This window comes from Urocitellus parryii, chromosome 7 (genome assembly GCF_045843805.1).
Source record: "Urocitellus parryii isolate mUroPar1 chromosome 7, mUroPar1.hap1, whole genome shotgun sequence".
Taxonomy (NCBI): domain Eukaryota; kingdom Metazoa; phylum Chordata; class Mammalia; order Rodentia; family Sciuridae; genus Urocitellus; species Urocitellus parryii.
In genome coordinates, this window is record NC_135537.1 from 129,106,296 (window position 1) to 129,131,164 (window position 24,869).

At 45.8% G+C, this 24,869-nt stretch overlaps 1 protein-coding gene across 1 annotated transcript; it reads right to left on the bottom strand.

The window, feature by feature from the left end:
• Positions 1-1,310: 1,310 nt before the first annotated feature.
• Pfas (phosphoribosylformylglycinamidine synthase) lies at positions 1,311-18,439 on the bottom strand. Its single transcript, XM_077800572.1, has 28 exons — positions 18,388-18,439; positions 15,459-15,635; positions 15,238-15,373; positions 14,455-14,560; positions 13,816-14,005; positions 13,518-13,623; positions 13,026-13,166; positions 12,800-12,924; positions 12,494-12,622; positions 10,844-10,975; positions 10,566-10,694; positions 8,986-9,059; positions 8,717-8,873; positions 8,368-8,429; positions 8,063-8,224; positions 7,665-7,790; positions 7,420-7,551; positions 6,780-7,010; positions 6,441-6,621; positions 6,265-6,348; positions 5,920-6,075; positions 5,604-5,723; positions 5,148-5,293; positions 4,820-5,027; positions 4,575-4,666; positions 4,365-4,479; positions 3,333-3,656; positions 1,311-3,239 (listed from the first exon to the last, which is right to left on the bottom strand). The coding sequence occupies exons 2-28, from the start codon at positions 15,598-15,600 to the stop codon at positions 2,929-2,931; spliced, it is 4,017 nt and encodes a 1,338-aa protein (XP_077656698.1). The 5' UTR covers positions 15,601-15,635; positions 18,388-18,439; the 3' UTR covers positions 1,311-2,928.
• Between the last annotated feature and the right edge of the window lie 6,430 nt (positions 18,440-24,869).

The following is a 24,869-nucleotide window of genomic DNA, read 5'->3' on the forward strand; positions in this document are numbered from 1 at the left end:
CAATATGGCTGCTGGACTTCTATTCCAGAGAGCAGGAAGCAAGAGAACGTACCTCATTTTAAAGAACACTTGGAAACTGTATATATGTCATTTCTTCCATCAATTTTGTCACAGCAGCCACAATCTCAGCTAAAATTCTGTAGGTTCTATTTCTAGAAGGGGGAAACCAGATATTGGGGACCAACTGGCAGCCTCTTCCACAGGGAATGATGGGGCAGTAGAACAAAGAACAGGGTGATGGTGATATAGCAGAATGGCAGGAGCCTCAAGTGGAAGGGGGGCGAAGTCTAGAAGTGGGATACAAAGGAACCTAACCTTCAGCTCCCAGTAAAAGCACCCCTGGGAGGGGCTGCAAAAGTGGTTTCCCATGAAGGCAGAAGCACAAAACAGCTACCCATAGTGGTTTGCTAGAGGACCTTTGGGTTGGGGAAGGGACACAGGAACTGGGTCAGGACCAGCAAGGGTAAGTTTGTAAGACTAATACTGGATGAAAACAGGAATGAGAGGCTGGGGTTGTAGCTCAATTGTAGAGCACTTGCCTTGGATATGTGAGGTACTGGGTTCAATCTTCAGCACATTAAAAAAAAAGATATTAAAAAACAAACAGGATTGAGAAGCTAAATGGTCTTGGTATCTGAGACAGGTAGGTCTTGCTTGGCCAAGGTGATCCAAACTAGAAATGGTTCCACCTCTAAATCCACAATTTTAGGGACTGGATTGTGGCTCAGCAGTAGAGTGCTCGCCTAGTGTGTATGAGGCCCTGGGTTCAATCCTCAGCACCACATAAAAATAAATAAAAGTATTATGTCCAACTACAACTAAAAATAAATATTTTAAAAATATATAAATAAATAAAACCACAATTTTAACCATTAGAGCTAATCAGCAGGCTACCTCACAGGTTGTCCAACTCTTATATCACCTGACCTCTAAGCCTCAGCACCAGCCCCAAACTGCACATTCGATGTTACAAGGTTAACAAAATATTTATTCCTTCCCAGAAGCAGGAGGAAATGTTCAAATGCCAAAAATGATCCATAGGAGGGCAATACAGCTTAGGGCAGGTCACTATGCAAAACAATGAGGAAAAGATGTTACTTCTCCACACACACACATTTTTTTTTTTCAGTGTGAGGAAGTGAGTGCGGGGGAACTCGTGTCAGGCCAGTGCTCTTCCATTGAGTTACATCCCCACACTCACAATTTACACCATCAATCTCTTCTTTAGGTACTATCCCCTATCAGAAGCACGTGCCCAGCCTTCTTCTCCCCGCCCACCCTGGTACCCTCAGAAATCTAAGACTCCAGTCTTCACTTTCAGGGGAACTCCTTTAATTAAGATGCCCAACATTTTAGGGGGGCAAATGACCTATAGCAGAAATGTCAGTGAGCTCTATACATGTGTCAGCAAAGGGAACAAGGAACAATGGAAAACAGCTGCCAGCAAAAGACTGCAGGATGGTAGGAAGCAGATGGAGCAGAGTGAGCATGCCCCTGGCCACCCTCCCCCCAAGTTATGTGCCAACTCCTTGCAATTTAGTTATACTTTGCCAATTTTTTTTTTGAGAATTAATGCAGATACACAGAAAATACCCAGCACCTGTTCAGCTTGGTGATGCTATATCCAGGTATTATCATTTTTGGCAATACTGGGGAATGTAGGGGTGCTCTGTCACCGCAACAACATCCCTAACCCTTTATTATTTTTTTAAAAATATTAATTTTTTCAGTTTTAGGTGGACACTGTATCTGTATTTTCATGTGGTGCTACCCAGTGCCTCATGCATGGTAGGCAAGCACTCTACCGCTGAGCCAAAACCCCAGCCCCAGACCATTATTATTTTTTAATGTTCTGAGACAGGGTCTTCCTAAGGTGTCCAGGCTGGCCTCAAATTTGTGATTTTCCTGCATCAGCATCCTGAGTCACTGAAATTACCAGTGTGCACCACTACACTTAGCTTATTTCAAGTTGTTAGATCATAAAATGCTGCTTGGCACAAAAGATAATCAACAAACATTAATGAAATGAACAAAGAGGTAGTATTAGAATAAACTAAGGGCTCTGATCTAAGGATGATAGTCACAACTGCTATCAGAGAGCTAAATTAGGAGAAACATCAAGAGTACTGGGTTTAAGGGAAGGCAGGTGGAACACACTTGTAATCGCAGGGGCTCAGGAGGCTGAGGCAGAAGTATTGTGAGTTCAAAGCCAGCCTTAGCAAAAAGCAAGGCACTAAGCAATTCAGTGTGACCCTGTCTCTAAATAAAATACAAAACAGGGCTGGGGATGTGGCTCAGCGGTTGAGTACCCTGGAGTTCAATCCTTGGTACCAAAAGAGAAAAAAAAAAAAAAAACAAGTACTGAGTTTAGAGGGTGGCACCAGGCCAGCCCTGAGACACAGCCAGAAATCCTGTCAAAGAAAATTCTGTACGCAACAATTCTCACAGTTAGCACAGCTCACTTGAAAAGGAATCCAGGAAGCTTCTGCTACTAGCAATGAGAATAGACAGGGCCCATTGCATGCTGTTCCCAGATCCTACACCAAAATGAAAAAAGGGGGACATAAACTTCCCTCAGAGCCCAGGAGGGAAATGAGGCAGAATGCGGTGATTGCTGAGGAAGTGAACAGGTGGGAAGGCAAGAGAACCCCAGCGCTTGCACCCTAACTTTCGCTTATCAGCTCTTTGCCCCAAGCCACAGGCTGCTTCCTAAACACAAGGAAGGGCAAAAGATGTTAGAAGATAGAACTAAGGACAGCTCTACAGACAAGTTTCCAGCAGGCAGATGAGTAAATCAGCTGAGCTTTTCTTTGCATTTTGTTCCTTGTCTGAGATACTTTTGGAAGTCATGAAGGGTAATCCTGAAGGTGACAGAGCAGCAAACACAGAGGGATAAGTTGTAAGGGCAGGTGAGCCTGTCCAGTTGGCTCAGCAGCCTGCTTCCTGGGTCCAGTTTCGGGCATTGATGAAGAGCTGAAGCCACGGGGAGGTGGTAAGAGTGTCAAATGGAGGGGGTCGCCATGCCCACTGCCATGGCCTCACAGCCCTCTCAGGATGAGGCATAAGAGCCAGGTGGCGGCCATCATGGGAGCAGACACCAGCCACACCCCTTGGAGAACCATTGGGATTCAGTGGGTATTGCTCTGTGGGGTTCCCCTCATCATCTGCCCAGTGCAGGGGAGCCAGGCCTTTGGCCTCAATCTGGGCTTGGAGTTCTGGAGAAGAAAATGCCATGTAACCTGGGAGGGAAGAAAGAAAATGAAAGTCAAGTTCCTTCAGGCCCTTTATCCATTCCCAGCCCTCAGTCCTCCCCCTGCCTTCCCAGGCCTGACCTTCTCCATGGGCACTCCATACTGGCAGCACAGCACCTTCCATCCCTTGAAGCATCAGGGCTGGCCCAGGCCCCACACGCACAGTGGCCCAGCGAGACTCAAAACGCCCAGACAGGTTGTGACGCAGCATGAGGCCGGGCTGGGTTGGCCAAGAGTCATGATCCATACCCCCAACTTCTTCATCAGGGTTGCCACCCACCCAGCCCAGTAGAGCCAGCAATTGACAGCCATTACACACGCCCAGGCTAAAGGTGTCTGGCCGCTTCCGGAAACGCCTCAGCTCAGCTCCGGCCTGTGAATGAAAAGTCACAGCAGCTGCCCATCCTAGAAGGGAACATGGAAGTCAGGTGAGATGTGGGAGGACTCAGAAAAAGAGAAGCCAAGAATGAAGGGAAACGGCTGCTCTTTGACTCCAGCAGGTACCCCTCTCTGCAGAGCCTGGGGCACGAGAGGGAAGAAATGGGCTTGTCTGCGTAAATCTGATGTTACCAACTCCTGGGACACAGATGGCCAGTGATTTTCTTTTTGCTTGGCCAACAGAACATTAAAAGTTTTTACTTGGGTTGGGGTTGTGGCTCAGTGGTAGAGTGCCTGCCTAGCATTTGTGAAGCCCTAGGTTCAATCCTCACTAGGTTCAATCCTCAGCACCATGGATAAAAAGACAAATAAAATAAAGGTACTGTGTCCATCCAGAATTAAAAAAAAAAAAAATACATCATATATGTTTTTATTGAGTTGCTCAACACTTAAAAATAAGATCTCATACAAAAAACTGAATTTTCAGCTTTTCTTTAAACAATAAGGGTCTGGTTATGTTGAGCCACCTTTTCAATAGCTGCTTCAGCCAAGCAGCAGCTGCCCCTTTAGATAGGACATAAACTGTCCAGATTAGCAAGACCCCACCCAGATAACCTGCCCCATTTATTAACCTCAGGCCTTCTGCTGACACCTGACAACTGAACTCATTCGCTCACTTTCCCCTTGGCTTTGTGGAGGTGAGAGATTTCAGGAATGTGGCAGAGGAACACCTACCTTTGGCAGAGCCGAGGACGTCTGCATAGCTGAAACCACCCACAAAGGCCACACCGCGGAATGTGTCTAGCCCAATGGCCCCAGAACAGAGGTCCTGCATGGTCACGTCCCACACCTAGCAGGTCAGAGAAGGCAAATGTCAGGGTACGCAGTCCGAGGCTAGATCAAGGCTAGATCAAGGCCTCTAGCTCTGTTGGCCAACCTACTCACCTCAAACCCAGCCAAGTGGAAAGCATCTGCCATCTCCCGGTCTCCATTACTACCCTCTTCTCGCAAGATGGCGACTCGCGGGGCAGGACCACCTGGAAGGAGGAGTGTCTCTGTTCTAGATAGTTACTTCCCCACCTGAACTCCCCAGACACCTTTTCCAGAGCAGGCCCAGGCACCCAGGTCTTGGGCTCCACACCCAGGCTGACAGCCTAGGAAACCAAATGTTGTTGTGCACACTCCCTCACCAAGCTCATGGGGCACAGAGGCCTTGGGGAAAGAGGGGGGCAGGCAATAGCTGGGCCCCATCCGCTCCCTTAGACCCTTTTCCTCTTCTGCCACATAGTGTGGCTCTGCCTGCAGCCGGTCCAGCTGGAAACTTGTTTCCTCCCAGAGGGCTCGCAGCTGCCCAACTGGCTCCTCCACAACCACAGTCCCGTTCACTGATACTCGAACCTGAAAAGGGCAAGTAAATCAACAGCTAAGAGAAAGAACAGCCCCTCCATGGCTGGCAGAGAGGCCTACAGCTTCTTCGCTCAGACTGCCCACTAAGCCCCCTCTCCCTGGCTTCCTTACCATGGCATGGGGACCAGCTTCGCCTGTGTGGCCCAGCTCCAGGCAGTGGAGGCCAGCACTCCTGTAACGCTGCAACACTCCAGCCAGGTCTGGCTTCTGCACCTCCAGCACCAGGCCTGGCTCCTCAGCAAACAGCACTGGCAATGCTGGGAGAGCAATGGAGGCAAGTCAGGGTGTTTAGGGTGCTGCCAGAGATTTAGAGGCAGCAACGGAAGGTGGGGTGAGGACTTGGATGGTGGGAAGAGGAAGTTGCATCAGGGACTGTGGGGGGTGTTCAAGGGGTGCAATAAGGAACATAGTGGGTGCCATTTAGTTCAGCTGTCAGGAGATAGCTCAGAAGAGACAGTCGAAGAAGACCCAGGGAAAATGGGTTGAGGACATTCTATTCTTTATCAGGAGATGAGGTCTGCAAGGTACAGAAGGCAGCCAGACCTGACTCTAAACCTAGTTTCTTACCATCAACGCCAGGCGCAGCTACATCCACCTCTATCCCACAATTCCCAGCAAAGGCCATCTCGAGCAGACAGGTGACAAGGCCTCCATCACTGACATCATGGCCTGAGCAGAGGAGGTGGTCTGAAGGAAAGTAAAAAAAGTTCAGTGATCTTGGGGCCCAGCCTGATGGCTCCACTTAACTACTTCTGGAGAGTCCATGACAGTGTGTGAGAAGGTAACACACATGGGGAACAGAGAAGGATCCAAGTCCCTAATCCCCAAGTACTTAGCTGGTGAGCACCTGCTGCCATGTGCACCACCTCTCCCAGAGCCTCACCTTTTAGAAGCCCCTGGGTGATCCTGAAGGCGTGAACCAGGTTCTCAGGAAGATCCAGGTTGGGAGGCTGTTCCCCAAGCTGTGAAAAACACTGGGCCAGAGCTGAGCCCCCCAGCCGGTGCTGCCCGGGACTCAGAGGCACATACAGCAGATGGCCTGAAGAGACAGAGAAGATGGGGGGAGATGGATAGTTCAGGAGTACCCTTCCCTGAAGTGCTCATAGCATTGCCATTCCCAACATGCAAGAAGATGCCCCAGACCATTAGTTCCAGAAAGTACCACAGCCCAGTGCTGAGATGAGGGAGCCCCCAAACCAAGACCAAGGTCAAAGTACATTGCACATACCTCTCCCTCTAGGATGTTTGAGGTCTGGGGTCACAGTGGCTGTGATATCTGGACAAACAGCATAAGCTGAGATGACCAGTGACCCTACAGAGCAAGGAAGACCAAAAAAGAGTGAGATTCCAGCCCAGCCCAATGGTCCCTTCTCCATCCCCCTCTCCTGAGGGCCCCAGCCTCACCAGGAGCCCGCACAGTCTCAGTGCCGACCCGGGCAGCCATGCTGAGGGAATCCTTGCCACCATCCACTGCCACACCCAGTGCTGCCATCACTGCCACCATAGCCTCACAGGCATCAGCTAGAGCTGCACCTTCCCCTGGGAGCTTAGCTGCCCACATCCAGTTCCCACTGCACTTCACATCCTAGGAGAGTAGAGATGAACATTAGAGTGCAAGAGACATGCAGAGAGTAGGGTACAGAAGGACTGGATGGTTGTGAGCATGAAACGAAAGACAAGCGATGAATGTGGAAGTGTCCCAAAGGCCTGGAACTCTAGGGTAGAAGCTGTCAGGGAACTCACCCGGAGATCAGTGACCAGAGCAAACACCAGGTTGGTGAGGGCTTCAGCCACAGCCAGCCGGGCAGCCACCTTGGGGTCCAGCAGGCTCTTGACTGGCTGCTCCCCCAGGGCTGTGGCAGCCCCTATGAGTTCCTGGTGACTCAGTGCTACAACAGCTACATCAGCCAGAGGAGTGTGCAAAGGCCCAACACACTGCTGTTGGGCTACCAGGCCACCCACAGAGCGGTCCACCTGTGGTATGAAATACAATTGGCAAGAGGGCAAAGAACAGAGAGCTAGGGGCTCGGGTTGTATGTAGCTCAGTAGTTGAGGGCTTCCCTCGCATGCATGAGTCACTGGGTTTAATCCTCAGCACCGCACACAAAAGTAAGTAAATAAAATAAAGATATTTTTTAAAAAAGAACAGAGAGCTCAGGTTGTCCATTTTTTCTTGAGGGAGACAGAACAGTGGGAAACCTGGCTTCCCTCCAACATACAGATAAGAGCTCCACACAGAGGGTAGGCAGCAAGAAAGACCAGGGCATGGGGTGGAGGTGAAGGTGTCCCTGTTCTTCCCCCCAAGACTCTAGGGCTGTGGTGGTCCTAAGGGGAGGAAAGAAAGCAGAGGGCTCAAGGGGTGAAGCAGGGGTGCAGGGAAGACCTTGGTGGTGAGATAGCGCTTGCTGGCCACAGAGGGCAATCTCAGAACCCGCTCCAGAGCCTGGCGCACACTCAGCCCCTGAGGCAAGGCCAGGGGCTGCAAAATAGGAGAATCCCTCTGGAGGAAGAACTCCTACAACAGAAATGGCAATAGGGGAATGTGAGTACCCATGGAAGGCTGGGTGCAAGCAGATGATGGGGGTCCCGAGAGGAGGGCCACAAGAGAAACAATCCCATCCCACATACCTTCTGAGGCATCTTGCCCAATACCCATTCGAGCTCCAGGTCCACAGGGGTTGGGGGAGGTTTAGAGGGGGCATCCCCCTGGCCGTTTCTCCCCATGGGACACTCACGATCATCCACCAGCACGATCTATAGACCACAGGGACACCACCCAGAGGGAATGAGACTATGAGCACCAGCAGGAAATGCTTCCAGAGATTAGGGCAGAGATGGTCCTTCCACCCCTTGTTTATCTTCCTCTGTAATTTCTATCTTCCCCCTGCTTCCTACAATCTGTTCCCCATACGTTCTTTGTCATCATCCCCCATCCTTCTCCCTTGACAGTTCTTGCTCTAGACCAAGAAACCAGGCAGCTTGAACCTACCAGTAGTGTCTGCTTTTGACTCTTGGAGCCAACTCACCCTCTTGTCTCCAGTAATGGTACCCACAAAGCAAGCCAGACAACGTTCCCGGGCACTGACACGACTCAGGAAGTCCCGGTGGGGGGGCCTCAACAGAAGTGCATTTGACTCCTGGTACTCGGCCCCCCAGATTTCCAAGGCATTCAGGGTTGGGTCACCCAGCTACACAGACATAGCAGAAAGCAAAGAGAAGAATCACTAGGCCTTCCCCCACCTCACACTGTGGCTAGGAATTGGGGATCATAAAGGAAGGATGGCTGGGGCTGGTAGAGGGGGGATGCCAGACTTCAGGGGATGAGACCAACCTGGAAGCGGCTGGTGTAAATGATGGCCCCTGCTGGGTCACTCAGTTCCTTTAGGACATTGCCTGGTGAAAGGATTTCAGGGAAAGGTGGCAATCTGGTCATGGTCAGCTCCAGGCAAAAAAAGGGCAGTCCCAAACCTCCAAAGGAGCACCTAATTGTGTCCCTGCAGGAATTGCTGCTATAGTCTCACTACCAATTGTCACAGGGCAGCAGGCTCCACCCACTCCAACCCGGAACTGGTGAAGGATTAAGAGCTGGGTGGTTGGTTGCAGATGCTCAATGTCTCTCCCTAAACCAAATTTGGCAGGAGTTAGTAGGCCCAGCACTTTGTCCCAACTGCTTCCCTTACCATTGCCACCAGCACCCTGATCATGGAGGCTGCAGATGGGGTTTTCCATGGGGGCTTCCACACAAGCCCGGATAACACGGTTCATTTTCTGTTCCATTTCTGGGTCTCCCCGCTGCACAGCCCCAAAATCCAGTTCACTGGCATTATCTCCCTGCACCTGAAGGAACATAAAGCATAGCTCAGCTCAGGAAGGCTGGGCTCCCTTACCTCCCACACACATAGGACCCAGCAACATCAAGGAGTCTGAATCTTTAGCTATTCCCACTCACCTGCACAGATGAAGCTGCTCCACCTCCAACTCCTATCCTATAGACAGGACCCCCAACCTTTACAACATCCATGCCTGCAAGGAAGAAGGGTAGAAACAGAACACAGGGAAAGCCATCACAAGCCTCTAAAGCAAGGTAGTATAAGGACAAAGAAAGTTTATGCTAGGGGTACATGATCTTAATACTCCATTGGGCTGATGGAAAACTGAATTAGAACAACATCTACAGAGGACAATGTGGCCCTAACAATCAAAATTACAAATACATGTAGCTCAGTGGTAGAGCACTTGTCTAGCATGGACAAGATCCTAGGTTTGACCCCCAGTACAGCAAAAATACATACATACATACATTCTGTTCTTTGGGAAAATACACTTCAAGGAATATTTTTTTTTTTTGGTACCGGGGATCAAACCCTGGAGACACTTAACCATGAGCCACTCCTCAGCTCTTTCTATATTTCATTTAGAGAGAGGATCTCGCTAAGATGCTTAGTGCCCCACTAAGTTGCTGAGACTGGCTTTGAACTTGCAATACTCCTGCCTCAGCCTCCCCAGACACTAGTGTTTCAGGCAAAGTCACTATGCCGGCATACTTCAAGGAATTTATTCTATGAATTTACTCATAAGGATATAAAATTTGCCTACCTATAAGAGTAAACATTGTAAACTGGGCACAGTGGTGCATGCCTGTTATCCTAACAGCCTGGAGGCAAAGGCAGAAGATCACAAGTTCAAAGCGAACCTCAGCAATTTAGCAAGGATCTAAACAACTTATAAAAACTCTGAGACCTTATCTCTAAAAAGAAAAAGAAAACTGGAGATGTGGCTCAGTGGTTAAGTGCCCCTGGGTTCAATCCCTGATACCAAAAAGTAAATAAACAAAAATTTAAAATAAGGGTTGAGGGATGTAACTCAGTAGCAGAATATCCCTGGGTACAATCCTCAATAAGTTCTAGATGAAGTAAAGAAAATAAGAACAAATATTCATATGGATCTACTTGCATATGCAGCAAACACTTCTGGTAGGACACAAAAGTAACTGAATAAAATTGATTGTCTCTAGAGAGGGAAACTGGGGTCTGGAGGTCAGGGGAAGGAGTTTTCAATGCATAACATTCCTTGCCTTTTGAGTTTTGAGCCATGTGACCGGATCACTTAGTCAGAAAATGGGACCTGGACTTTTATCTTGATTCACCATAGCTCTTAGCACAGTGCTCAGCACACAATGAGTACTTAATAAATGTTTGCTTAATTGAACTGAACCAGCAAATAAAAGTCCCTGGCATATAGCGAATAGCGAACAAACATTAACTGCCTCAATTTAGCAGGGTGTGATCCAGAAGCATAAGGGTAGGGGTGAGAAGGGCCTCTCCCCTACATAAATAAAGTAGGGAGGAGACGGAGACAACAAAGGCTGAGACTGCTTGCTAACATAAACCACTCTCCTGCCTTGAAAACCTGTACTGGAGGAGAGACATGAACCAAGGAATTAAAAACTAATCAATAAATGTCCCCTCAATTCCCTCCCTGAAACTTTCCTGTGCTGACCCAATACAGGGAAAAGTAGCAGGTTTTTACCTGGCTCTGGAGGTTCCTTGCCCACATGCTCAGCTTCCATGGACCCAATGCCCCCACTAAACATAATGGGTTTGATCCACTCACGTCGCTGACCATTAGGGAGCTGGAGGCCCAAAGAGCGGGCAAAGCCTGGAGTGGGGACATCAGAAAGAAGGGGTTAGGAACCAATCACCCAGACCCCTAGCCTTTGCCCAATACCACAGTCCATGGGTCACACACCCACCCACAAGCCCTTAGGGGACTACATGTTCATTATCCCTCTACACGCCCAGCCTTACCAGCCAACACTGGTTCCCCAAACTTGTTGCCATAGTCAGATGCCCCATTACTGGCTTCGATGGCAACCTCCAGGGGCCTGGCAAAGTTCCCAGGGTACTGGAAGCTTGGATCCTCCCAGGGAAGATTATAACCTGAGAGGAAAGAAGAAAGTTGAATGGACTATAAAGATATAAGATAAGAGTTGGGCATGATGGTGCACACCCATAATCCCAGCAACTTAGGAAGCCTCATGAGAAGAGAAGTTTGCAAGTTCAGGGTCATCCTTGGCAACTGAGACCCATTCTCAAAAAAATAAAAAAGATGAATTGGGGATATAGCTCAGTTGGTAGAGTGCTTGCCTCGTATGTGCAAGGACCTGGGTTCAATCCTCAACACCACAAAAATAAATAAATAAAAAGGGCTGATAATGTAGCTCAGAGATAGAGCATGCCCTTGGCTTTGATCCCCAGTACCTAAAAACAACAAAAAAGAAGCAGGATGGAAGAACCAGCATCATTGGGCAAGTCTAAATCAGTAAGGACCACCCGCATGGTTGGAATGTCCACTTTAGCACAGTGTAGAACCTGTAGTTAAGTGCTAGTCTTTTTCTCCACCTCCCACATCAGCCTTCCCTCTTCTCAGTATCAGACTTCTTTTTCTGTTATAGTACTGGGGATTGAACCCACCTCTCCCCACAAGCTAAGCAAGAACTCTACCATTGTGCTACATCCCCAGCTCAAATATCCAACTTCTTAAGCTTTTCTGGATTTTGGAGACAAATAGTGATTAAAACACAACCCAGGGCTGGGATTGTAGCTCAGTGGTAGAACACCACTTGCCTAGCATGTGTGAGGCACTGGGTTTAATCCTCAGCACCATATAAAAATAAATAAAGGTCTACTGACAACTAAAAACAAACAAACAAACTCAAAAAACAAGACAATCTAGATGTGCTCAGTAATTAATGTGGTTAAGTGCCCCTAGGTTCTATACCTGGTACTAAAAAAAAAAAAAAAAAACAAAGACAAACCAGCATCATGTTTTCTGGCTGAGACAGTAATAGCTTCTCATGGTTAGCGACACATGCCTGTAATCTCAACAGATATAATCCCAACAGCCTCAAGAGGCTGAGGCAGGAGGAATGTGAATTCAAAGCCATCCTCAGCAAGAGCAAGTTAGAGTGGCCCTAAGAAACTTAGCAAGATCCTGTCTCAAAATAAAAAATAAAAAGGGCTGGAGATGTGGCTCAGTTGTTAAGCACCCTGGGTGATTCAATCCCCAGTACCAAAAAAAAAAAAAAAAAAAAAATTGGGGCTGAGGCTATGGCTCAGTGGTAAAGCGCTCGTCTCGCATGCGTGAGGCACTGAGTTCGATCCTCAGCACCACATTAAAAAAAATAATAATAAATATACTGTATTCATCTAATGAAAAAATATACATAAAAATATTTTTTTAAAAATTATGATTCTGCAAATCTAGGCTGGCACCCAATATCTCCAATAGTCTACACACCTCATGATCAGGGTCAATGAAAAGCCAGCTATTCGGGAGTCCTCCCTCCCCACAAAAAAGACACCCAGATGACCCTTTGGCCTACAAAATAAAAGCATTTGGTGCTGCCAGGACAAAAAGTCTGGAGGCAAGGTGGGTAGAGAGGAAGAAGACTGGACCTGGGATATGCAGGTTTCCAAAACAATAGCCAGCAGTGCCAGCCACCACATGGGCCCCGCGGCCCGTGCACTGGATGTCCCGGATTCGGCCCCCTGTGCCCGTGGTTGCACCACTGAAGGGGGCTACTCCTGCAAAGAGAGAGTGGGGGAGGCATGAGTGTCACAGAGACAAACCTCATCCCTGACCACCCCCATGGAAACAAAGACAACAAGCTTTCCCTTTTTTTCCCAGCCTCAGCCTAGATATCTGGGACCTTTGCCCTACCCTACTCTCTGATCTCCATCCCTCTCAGGAACACAGCTCACCTGTGGGGAAGTTGTGTGTCTCGGCTGTGAAGACAACATGTCTTAGCCCCTGCCGTTGCTGGAAGCAGCTTGGCTGTGAAGGGTCCTCAGGTCGTAGGAATCGGACTTCCTTCCCCTGGATTGCACTGTGGACATGTCCATGCTGGACCCACTTCTTTCTCGAGATCTGTACTAACCCAACCAGGTTCCAGGGCCTCCCCCTCCCCAGACCCAAGGCACAAGCAACCTGCTGTTGTCACAGAACTTGAGGACATTGTTAGGATTCGAGGACATCTGGGTGCTCATGATAGACTCAAACAGCGAGTGTGCCAACTTCTTTCCATCCACATGGAGCTGGCCCTTGAAGAACCAGTGTCGGCTGTGCTCACTGAGGGAATTACATGGAGAAAGGAAGGCAGAACAAAAACAGGAGTCATTCCTCAGTGCCATGTCCTCTCAATAGCATTCAGCAGCAGTTATGGCCTATTCACACTTAAATAGGTCAAAATACATTCCATAAAGTCAATCATCAAGCATCCTGTCACTGTGGATTATCCAGAGCCAAAGTAGAGATGAAACTAAGATCTGAAGACAGATTCCTGGATGGTTGGGGGAGCCCAGGCCCTCAAAGACTCAGAAAGGCCATTACACCAAGGAAGAACTATGAAGCAAAGTCCCCATGGTTTACCCTTCTAACCTCTAGGAGCTCATATATCAAAATGACCAAATTTGTCCTCACCTATTGGACTGAGCCAAGTCAAAGACCTCCACAGTGCTGGGATTCCGCTGTAGTTCCTGGAAGCGCTTGGTATAGAAATCCAGGTCCCAGGAGTCTAGAGCCAGACCTATAATACAAACCCCAAAAAAGTTTACTGTATGGCTCAGGTCACCTTATTCCAGGTCTCAACGTATCTACTGGCATTCTAGTATCCTTTCCCTTCCATTCCCACAGACTCCTACTCACCTAGCTCCTGCGTATCTACTGGCATTCTAGTATCCTGGGTCTTTCCCTTCCATTCCCACAGACTCCTACTCACCTAGCTCCTGGTTGGCCTTCTCCAGGGCAAGCCGACCCTCAGCTAATATGTTGATGGGGCCATTCAGAGGGGCTGGGATGCTTTCAGGGGAGAAGCTCTGGATGGGATGTGGAAAGTGCTGCTCTGTCATCCGGTCATGCAGGGCAGCCAGAGCCACGGTCTCCACCTCAGCTGAAGGGTGGTGGGCAAACTAAGAATGAGACACACACAGAAGGCAAGGGATGAAGAGTGAACTGAAGAATGGAGGGAATACTCCACCCTTGGCTCTCCAAATATACAATGTTAGTCCAATGCTACCCTACAGCACCCCCCCCCCTTTTTTTTTTGCAGTGCTGGGGATTAAACCCAGGGCTAGGCATCCCCAGGCCTATATAGCACCTGTGTCTAGACAACAAAAAGAAGACTCCCCTTCCAGGAATGAGTCCATGCTGTGATGCATAAATTAGCAGAGACTAACACAGACTGGATTTCTATCCTATTCATCCCTTGATAAGGAATCTTTGGATAGTGACCAATTCATACAATAATGAAGAACAGGTCCAAAGCCAGGAACTCTTCCCTTGCTTCTCCCATTATTTCCCTAGATCTTAGGATCTAATCTCTTCTAGTACACCTCCTCCTAATCACCCATTGCCTCACCGAGAGCCGGTAGCGTCGGGTAATCTCCACACGATTCACAGCTCCCAGCCCTGAGGCCTGGCACACAGAAACGATGTTGGTGGATGTTGGAGTACAGAAGTTCAGCCTGAGAAGTGGGCCAGATGGTTAGGATCTTGCTAGAAGGGCAGATCCTATCCATCCTGTCCAGCCAATCTCCCATCACTATCCCCTCACCAATGGTCTCCAACCTCAGACTGGGCTCCAAGAAACCTGCTTTCAAGTCACTCAGATCAAACTATAACTATCCTCTAGGCAACTCAGTGAGACCCTGTCTCTAAATAAAATACAAAAAATAGGGCTGGAGATATGGCTCAGTAGTCAAGTGCCTCTGAGTTAAATCCCTGGTACCCCCCAAAACAAACAAACAAACTATATAACTATCCTTCTAGCAATAAAACTGCTGCAATTTAGGGGCTAGAGCTGTAGCTCACTAATAGAATGCTTCCTTAACATGCACAAGGCCCTAGACACAAACCTCAGCACAAAAAAGTCAAAAACTGCTACAATTTTAACTTCTCAGAATACAAGTTATTTTACTTTCAGAATATATCTGAGAGCTGGCTCAATCTATAAAGGCATGTACCACATGGAGATAATATGTGCAGTTTCCAAGGAAGGGAGTAAGATGTAATGAAAGCAAAACAAATCTCCTGAGGATCACAAGAGGAACTTACAATGGAAGTGGAAGGGATATGCAGTGAATTCAAAAGAAAGGCTATGTCCTAGTTAGTGAAACAAACTGCCCCAGGTTAAAACACATACCTGGGCCCAACTTCCAGCAGCAGGTCACTGGAACCTGGAAGGAGCCAGGACTTTTGAGCAACATCATCCAGTAACAACGGGCAGCCAAACAGCCATTTCAGCTTCTTTATTTCCTCAGCATTTGGGAAGGCCTCAGCTACAGGGAGACAGAGCAAGGTACATTAAGATACTACATGTGGCACTACAGCACTTCATTCAAGCATCCATTACATAGGCCCAACCTGTCCAGTCCACATTGTAACAGAGTTCTGTCTCAACACCCTGCAGCTCTGGTAGTTGCCTTTGTACTTTTTGTAGAGTCTGTCCAGTCGCTGCCCCTTCATGGCCAGAGGGTCGGACATAGAAGTGAAGGACTGGGGCCATCTTTGCAGGTGTCCTTTCAGGGAAGAATTAGTTTCCTTTAAAAAAAATTAAACAAACAAACAAACAAAAATTAAAGCTTTCCTGTTGAACTAATTTCAAGTTTCAAGGACAGTCGAGACATTAGTAATAGGTTAGGGGAAAATCACAGGGGCACTCAGAGAAAAGGTAACCAGGAAAAGATAGGCTTCTATCTACTTCACTCGTTCAACCATGATCACACTCAGAGCTCACAGATATATACTGCCTCTTCCCAAGAAGTGTGAGAACACAATGTGGACAACTCAAACTTATTAAAAACTGAATTCAGGACTGGGGATATAGCTCAGTTGGTAGAGTGCTTGCCTCACATGCACAAGGCCCTGGGTTTAATTCCCAGCACCACAAAAAATAAAATAAAAAAGAATTCACCCTTAGCATGCTAAGGCCCTGGACTTGATCCTTGGCACCACAAAAAGAGAAAAACAAAAAACTGAATTATTTGACTACTATGTCCAGGACCAAGGATTGTGATATTGCCAATCTAGAGGTCACTTTAACAGTTCTTATCTTACTAGACGTCTCAGCAACATTTGACTTACTCATTCCCTACTTTTTGAAACAACACCTTCTCTGGCTTCAGTGACACCACACTTTCCTGGTATCTTTCCCACCTTCTGGTTGCTCCTTTGGGGTCACTTTTGCTGGTCATTTGGGTGCCCGGGGCTCTATTCTTACTTCTCTTCTATTTCTTAAGTGACCTCATCTGGTCCTGATTTTAAATATTATCTGGTAGAATGAACAAATGAAATTGCCAGCATTCAACAATTTTTGGCCAAAAACAGTAATTTCTTATGGTTCAAGTTAATATTTGCCAATGAATTCTATAACTTTACCCAACACTGACGATTCCTGAAATTCCAGATAAGTACATTCAAAAGCTTGTGGTATCTCCACACACTGATGTCTCATATACATAGCAAATATCTGTTATGGCCAAAACAGGAATTCTTTTTTTTTTTTTTTCGTTGTTGATAGACCTTTTATTTAATTAATGCAGTGCTGAGACTCGAACCCAGTGCCTCACACATGCCAGGCAAGTGCACTACTGCTGAGCCACACCCCCATCCCTCAAACAGGAATTTTTATTTATTCTCCAGAGTTGCTATTCCCCATGTCAGTAAACACTACCATCATCTAATTAATTGCTCAAACCAAAAACACCAGAGTTGACCTAGGGATGTAATTCAGTGACAAAAAAACTTGCCTAGCAGGTTTTTCCTTCAGTCTCTCTAATCTATTTCCAAATAGCCCTCAAATCTTATCTGGACTACTTCATTCTAGTCCAAGCCTCCCCTCTCCACTCACCTGGATCAACGTACTGGCTTTGGGAACAGAGTCTGATTCCACCTCTGCAAAACCACAATCCATTTGCCACATGTCAGCATAAAGATGATGGCTTCCCATCACACATGGTATAAAATTTCAACTCAGTGCTCTGGATTACCTGGTCTGGCCACCTCTTCAACCCTATCTCACCCACTCTGCAAGGATCCCACTAGGTTCTACTGTATTCCTCTAACTTACCAAGCTCGGTACTAAAAGGCATTTTTTTTTCACCCTTATATATGCATAGCTAGTTATTTTTTCTCTTTTGGTACCAGGGATTTAACTCAGGGGCACTGGACCACTGAGCCACATGCCTAGCCCTATATTTTTGTATTTTATTTAGAGACACAGTCTCACTGAGTTAGTGAGTAGCTTTTTGCTAAGGCTGAACTCAGGATCCTCCCTGCCTCTCCTCTGGGAGTTGCTGGAATTAGAGGCATGTACCACCCAGCCTGCATGGCTAGTTCTTTATAGTTATTTAGATTTCAGGGAAAATTCACCTGCTTGGAAAGGCCTTATTGGACTAGCCAATCTTAAATAGCCACTCTCAGATGGCTCTGGTTAACTTCTTATATAGTATTCACCCCAATCTTTTTATTTTTATTTACTTTTCACTCTATATTCCCCCCCTAAAACAAAATCTGTCTGCATGTGCTGTAGCTGCTTCATCTTCGTTTAATCACCAAAGCTTGAGCAATTCCTGGGGCTTACTTTTTAAACATAAAGCTTAAAAAGTAAACAAATGAAAACGGGTTGCCTGAGTGATTGAATTCTTGGTTCCCACCACTCCTCTGTCCCTCTCTTCTTTCAGGGCAGTTTTCCTGAAACCATTTTATTTAAATTTTCATCTGCAGGGCACGGTGGCAGATGCCTGTAATCTCAGGGACTCGGGAGGCTGAGGCAGGAGGATCCCGAGTTCAAAGCCAGCCTCAACAAAAGCGAGGCACTAAGCAACTCAGTGAGACCCTATCTCTAAATAAAATACAAAATAGGGTGGGACATGTGGCTCAGTGGTTGCGTGCCTCTGAGTTCAATTCCCGGTGCAACCCCGAACCTCGCCGCCAAAAAAAAAAAAAAAAAAAAAAAAACCAAAAAAATCCCAGTGCAATATTCCTAATGATTAGCATGGTGCCCTATATAAAACAGGTGGTTGACAGATTTTTATTTATTTATTTATTTATTTTTGCTGAACTAAAGACTCGGGAACCAAGTCTGAGTGGTCAGGCACCCAAGTCCAGCGTCTGCGGAACGCGCACACGAGGGGATGAAAGGATACCCCTACTACAGCAGGCACGCGGGCCTCAGCTGCACTCAGCTCGGCCTGGTGGGGATACTGAAGCGGCCTGGACTGGACTTGGGATGGGTGACAAAGAGTTGCACCACTAAGTGGCCTTAAAGCCAGCATGCGGTACATATACTCACGGGAAAGCTGTCCACGCTGCCCCTACGCCACACGAATCTTGGCGCGATCGCGTCATCTATGTGCGACGCCTGCGGGCGGAAGTGAACAGGAAATGCCCCGCACACTTCCTCCTGTAGTAGGTGAGCGGCTTCGCAGCCCTGCAGCTGTACTTGACCCAAGCTCTTTGGGGTCGGGTTGTCTTCCTGGCGGTTTCTTTTTCTTTTTCTTCTTTCTTTCACTCTTCTTTTCTTTCTCCCTCCCTCTCTCCCTCTTTTTTTCCTTCTTTTGCGGTACTGGGGATTGAACCCAGAAGAGTTCTACCACTGAGGTACATCCCCAGCTCCTTTTAAGAATCATTATCTTTGTTTGTTTGTTTGTTTGTTTGTTTGTTTTTATTTTTTGAGACAGGGCCTTATTCAGTTGAGAAGCAGGCCTCAAACTTGTGATGCTCCTGCCTCAGCCTCAGCTGGGATTAAAATCGTGCATCGGCCATGGAGCCCGGCTCCCATTTGGTCTCTTCACAAATCCTCCTTGAATTGACATTTGTAAAAACACATTCAGTTCCGTGTCCTCGACTATGTTAGTCTTTTTTTTTTTTTTTTTTTTGTACTCTGATGGTCTTGTGCAAATGACCAAATGACAAATATTTTGAACGCAGGAGACAGAATGAGAAGCTTTTTCTGCGTCCAGGATTCATTTTCCCTCCCCCTTACTCTTTGACTTTTTTGGGATGAAAGTATGTATATATGTATTTTGAATAAGAGAGGCTGAGGCAAGAAGATCGTGACTTCATAGCCAGCCTCAGCAATTTAGTGAGGCCCTAGGCAACTCAGCAAGACCCTATCTCTCAATAAAATAATAAAATATAAAAAATGGCTGGGGATGTGGCTCAGTTATTAAGCGCCCCTGAGTTCAATCCCCAGAACTGAAAAAAAAAAAAAAATGATATATGGATGTGGAAGCTGAGGCTTGTTCCAATGGCTTGTTGCATAGTTTTGTAATACAAATGCTTTTCTACCTTTGAACAGTTTTTTTTTTTTTGTATGTTTTTAAAACCTTATAAAGCATGAATATACGTTTCTATTAAAACCTATCATCTGGGCACGGTGGGCACTGGCCTGTAATCCCAGCAGCTCCCAAGCCTCAGCAAAAGCGAGGCACTAAGAACTAAGTGATACCCTATCTCTAAATGAAATACAAAATAGGGCTGGGAATGAGACTTAGTGATCCAGTGCCCCTGATACCCCCCCCAAAAAAAAAAGGACCTATCAGAAGCTGGGTGCAATGGCACACACCTATAATCCCAGCAGCTAGGGAGACTGAGGCAGGAGGATCTAGAGTTCAAAGCCAGCCTCTGCAATTTAGGGACACCCTACCTCTAAAAATTAAAAAAAGGGGGTCTGGGGCTGGGGATGTGGCTCAATGGTTGAGTGCAGGGGGTTTCAATTCAATTCCCAATACCAAAAAAAAAAAAAAAACCACCAAACTATCAGAAAACAGGAACCAGCAATGTATGGTGGCTGCTACAGAGTAGAAAGTTGTTACCTCTTCTAGGCTTGAGAAGATAAAGGGAGGAAATAATGTTAACAGGAGCTGGAGGCACCCACCATCATAAGTACAGTGTTAAAAGAAAATAATTACTGGATTCTCTCTTCCTTCTCTCTCATCTCCATGTAAATTTTGTTTTGTTTTGTTTTGTTTGTTTCCTTTTTTCTTTCTTCCTATTCCTGTGCAAATTGTCTTTGTCTTTTGTTAGCCAAACCTACCCTATAAATAGCCTAATTTCAGCTGGGTGTGGTGGCCTAGAACTGTAATCCCAGGGGCTAGGTAGGCTGAGAGAAAAAGATCACAAGTTCAAAGCCAACCTCAGCCATTTATGTATGTATGTATGTGGATTGAGGGATACCAGGGCTTGAACTCAGGGACACTCAACCACTGAGCCCCAGCCCTATTTTGTATTTTATTTAGAGACAAGGTCTGAACTGAGTTGTTTAGTGCCTCACACTTGCTGAGGCTGTTTACCGGTGACAGTCCTTGCTTCCAACACCAGAGAAGCACGCTAAGGCAAGTGTAGAGTGGAAAGTGGAAGGCTTTATCCTGGAGGAAGAAGGAGACCTGAAAGGCTAAATCTGTGGAAGGGGGAGGTCTTCCCTTTTTTATCCTAAATTCTTCTTTTAGTCTTCCCACATTCAAATCTTTTGTTTCTTTATCCTGCAGTGTTAGAATGCAAGTGAGAAGGCCAAAAGGCAGGAGATAGGTGGGCTGAAGGAGTAATGTGGGCAGGAAGGGCCTGGGGTAGTTTCATTAACACTTCCCTGTTTGCTGGGAGCTGTCTCTTTAACAGTTCCTTAGGAAGGGTTCTAGCCTTGGGGACATTAACATTTCAATTTCCCCAAGTGCTGCTCTGGTTTCCTGGACTCCATTCTCCATAATGGCCTCCATTTTATTTATCTTACTCTATATTAGAATCGATTTACCTAACTACACTAACTATCTATCTTTAAATCTGGCTTCAATATTATGTGTCTATCAATATCTCTCTTTAATCTTCTTTTATTTAGTTAGTTATTTTGGAACCAAGGATTGAACCCACAGGTGTTTCACCACTGAGCTATGTCCCCAGCCCTTTTTATTTTTTATTTTGAGACAGGGTCTCACTAATTTGCTTAGGGCTTTGCTAATTTGCTGAGACTGGCTTTGAATTTGTGATTCTCCTGTTTCAGCCTCTTGAGCTGCTGGGATAACAGGTGTGCACCATACCTGGCTATATGACAAGCTATTTCTTCTTTTGTTGTTTGTTTGTTTGGTCGGTTTTGACTGGGGATTGAAACCAAGGGTGCTTAACTACTGAGGCACATCCCCAGCCCTTTTTTATATTTTATTCAGAGAGAGGGTCTCACTGAGTTGCTTAGGACTTCACTAAATTGCTGAAGGTGGCTTTGAACTTGATAAACCTGACTCAGCCTCCTGAGCTGCTGGGATTATAGGCCTGAGCCAGCATGCCCCACCCCACTTTAAGCTTCTTTTAATCAGTATAAAAATATATTCTGTAAACTAGCAAAGTACATAGGCACTAATTAACTGGATTTACAGTACTCTAAGATTAACTGGACTTTTTAAGAATTCAGATCTGGAAGGAAATAGATGTGGGTGTGAAGGTGAGGTCAGTCATGAAGTTTTTAGATTTAAAGCTCTAGTTCCTCTTGCCTTCCCTATTTATCTTTTTACCTATCCTTATTTCTTCCATCCTACCTCACTCCCATGGCCTTGAAAACTGATGCACTTTTTAAATCCTAATGTTCTGGTATGACTATTAACCTTATAAAATTCATAACTATCCTGGTGCAATGGGGTGTATCTGTAATCCTAGTGGCTCAGGAGGCTTCGGCACAAGGATCATGAGTTCAAAGTCAGCCTCAGCAATTTAGTGAGGCACTAGGCAACTCAGTGAGAGGGTCTCTAAATAAAATATTAAAAAGGGCTGGACATGTGGCTCAGTGGTTAAGTGCCCCTGGGTTCAATCCCTCATACCAAAAAAGAGAGAGAGAGAGAGACTGAGAACTAGCTTGACTGTCTTATTTGTCCCTTAATTCTAAGAGGCCTTGTTTTTCATGGGAGTCCTTGACTACCATTAGAGCACCCTGGGTTCTTCCCCTAGCACTGCAAAAAATAAATCTTAACTATGGGGTGGTGGTGGATTCAATACAGCTTTCTGCAACCACTATAGCCCAAATTTAGCTCTTCCTTCTATAAACCATCAAAAATAAATCCCAGGGGCTGGGTTTGTAGCTCAGTGGTAAAGTGGTAAAGTGCTCACCTAGCAAACATGATCCTCACCACCACATAAAAATTAAATAAAGATATTGTGTCCACCTACTACTAAAAAATAAAAATAAAAAAAAAAGTAAATCCTAGGCCAGATGTGGTAGTGCACACCTGTGATCCCAGATACTTGGGATCTAAGCTGAGGCAATAGTCTTAAATTCAAGGCCATCCTGGACAACTTAGTGAAACCTTGACTCAAAGTAAAAATTAGAAAGGACTAGGGACGGGGCAGGGGTTGTAGCTCAGTGGGAGAGCACTTGCCTAGTATATGGGCTTGATTCTCAGCACACATATAAATAAAATAAAGGTCCATCAACAACAACAAAACATTTTAAAAACATTATATAAAGAAAAAAACTAGGGATGTAGTTGAATGGTACAGTACCTACTGTATGAGGCCCAGGGCCACTAGAGGAAAAAATAAAAGGTAAATCCCAAGATATGAGGCACATCCTTGTATTTATAAATAAATAGAGGAGAGTCTGTCAGAGTTGAGAAAATACTGAAAGCAAAAAGATTAGGTTAGGGGCCTTGGCTAGGTCCAATAAATGCTTTAATAAAAATGTCAGTGGATAGTGGCATGGGAGAATTTCAGTTTCAGCTTCTAGTAGATTTACTTACTTATTTATTTATTTATTCATTCATTCATTCATTCATTCTGCTTCTTCCTCCTTCTTCTGGTTGAAAGCTAAGTAGCATATGTCTAATGTAATATGGAAAATAATAAATAATTACAAAACAAATATTCATTTGATGTCCAGTAAGGTTTTGTTTTTATTTTATATTTATTTATTTATTTGTCTATTATTTATTTATTTTTTGAGATGAGGTCTCACTGTGTGGCCTATGCTGGCCCTGAACTCCTCTCCTCTAGCAATCCTTCCAGCCTTGGCCTCCCAGTAGCTGGGCCTACAGGCACATGCCACTGCACTTAACTCCCAAAATTTCTTATATAAAGAACTTGTCAGGGCTGGGGATGTGGCTCAAGTGGTAGCGCGCTCGCCTGGCATGCGTGCGGCCCGGGTTCGATCCTCAGCACCACATACAGACAAAGATGCTGTGTCCGCCAAATACTGAAAAAATATGCATTAAAGTTCTCTCTCTCTCTCCCTCTTTCTCACTCTCTCTCACTCTTTCTAAAAAAAAAAAAAAAAAGAACTTGTCATCACAGTGCATATCTAGTGCATCAAATATAGAATAGAGAGAAGATCTCCACCAAAAGTGAAGTTAAGGAGCTGGGGCTGTAGCTCAGTACCGAAGCACTTGCCTCATATACATGTAGGCCCTGGCTTAGAGTCCCAGCATTGCAAAACAAACAAAAATAAAGTTGAACTGGTTGTGGTGGTGCATGACCATAGTAAAAATTAAAAAAAATTTTTTTTAAATAAGTTGAGCCAGTCTTAGTGGTGAATGCCTGTAATGCCAGTGACTGGGAAGGTTAAGTATCACAAGTTTGAAGCCAGCCTCAGCAACTTAGCAAGACCTGTCTCACAATAAAAATAAATAAATAAACATAAAGGACCTGGGATATAGCTTAGTAGTTACGTGCCCCTGGATTCAGTCCTTAGTACCCCCTCAAAAAAAAAAAAAAAAAAAAAAAAAGCAAACAAGTTGAATGAGGAGGTAGACTTAGTTGGTTTTGTAGATGTAGAATTAGTTGTTGTTTTTTTGTTTTTGGCACCAGGGATTCAACCCAGGAACACTTAACCAGAGTCCTAGTCCTTTCTTACATTTTATTTAGAGATAGTCTATGCTAAATTGCTGAGGCTGGCTTTGAACTTGTAATCTTCCTGCCTCAGTCTCCAGAGCTCACCACTGCACCTGTCAAGTTGAAGGCTTTTTATTCTCCCATTAAAAAACTAGAGCATTCTTGTTATCTAAAATGTTTATACTATTTTATAATTGAGGCTTGTTCTCATTCTGAAAATGATTTGAAGCAGGCTTATACTTACTGCAGCCTTAAATGCCTCTGTCTGGTAGCTGTTTAATTTCTACTCCTCCCCTCTAGCCTCATTGACTTCCTTCATTTCTTCCCACCACAGGGTCTTTGTCCTTGTTCCCTCAGTTTGTTCTCCCTGATTCCCAACATTCATATCCTTCACCTCCTTCAAATCTTCAAGTTTTTTTCAGTACTGGGAATTGATTCCAGGGGTGCTCTACCATTGAGTTACATCCCCAACCCCACTTTTTTTTAGTACTGAGGATTGAATGTACACATGCTTAATCACTGTGACACAGCCTCAGCCCTTTTTATTTATTTATTTTGAGACAGAGTCTTACAAAGTTGCTTGGGGCCTCCTTAAATTGCTGAGGCTGGCTTTGAACTTATGATCCTCCTGCCTCAGCCTCCCAAGCCTCTGGGATTACAAGTGTGCACCCCCATGCTAGTCCTCCAAACTCTCTTATTTATAAATAATAAGTAAAATAAATAATGTTGGGCACAGAGCCAGAACAGGGCCGAGCCACCGCCCAACAATGGTGACCATGCCTAGGGCTTAGGCTCTAGGCTCCCAAGTTGCTGAGGGTCTCTATCAAATATGGATACTGACCTTCAACTTTCCATCCTCATGCCTCAGCCTCCCCAGTCGCTGGGATTTCAGGCATCACCAGGCTCAGCTCTTTTTATTTGAGACAATAATTCCAGGGTTTTGCTGAGTGGCTTTGAACTTGCAATCCT

Excerpts from the sequence above, each read along its gene's own strand:
- Pfas (XM_077800572.1), bottom strand. The coding sequence starts at position 15,600 with ATGGCCCCAGTCCTTCACTTCTATGTCCGACCCTCTGGCCATGAAGGG. Across the intron at positions 15,374-15,458 it reads TTACAATGTGGACTGGACAG|CTGAGGCCTTCCCAAATGCT; the intron begins GTTGGGCCTATG and ends GTCTCCCTGTAG. Across the intron at positions 3,657-4,364 it reads CGTCCTCGGCTCTGCCAAAG|GATGGGCAGCTGCTGTGACT; the intron begins GTAGGTGTTCCT and ends GTTCCCTTCTAG.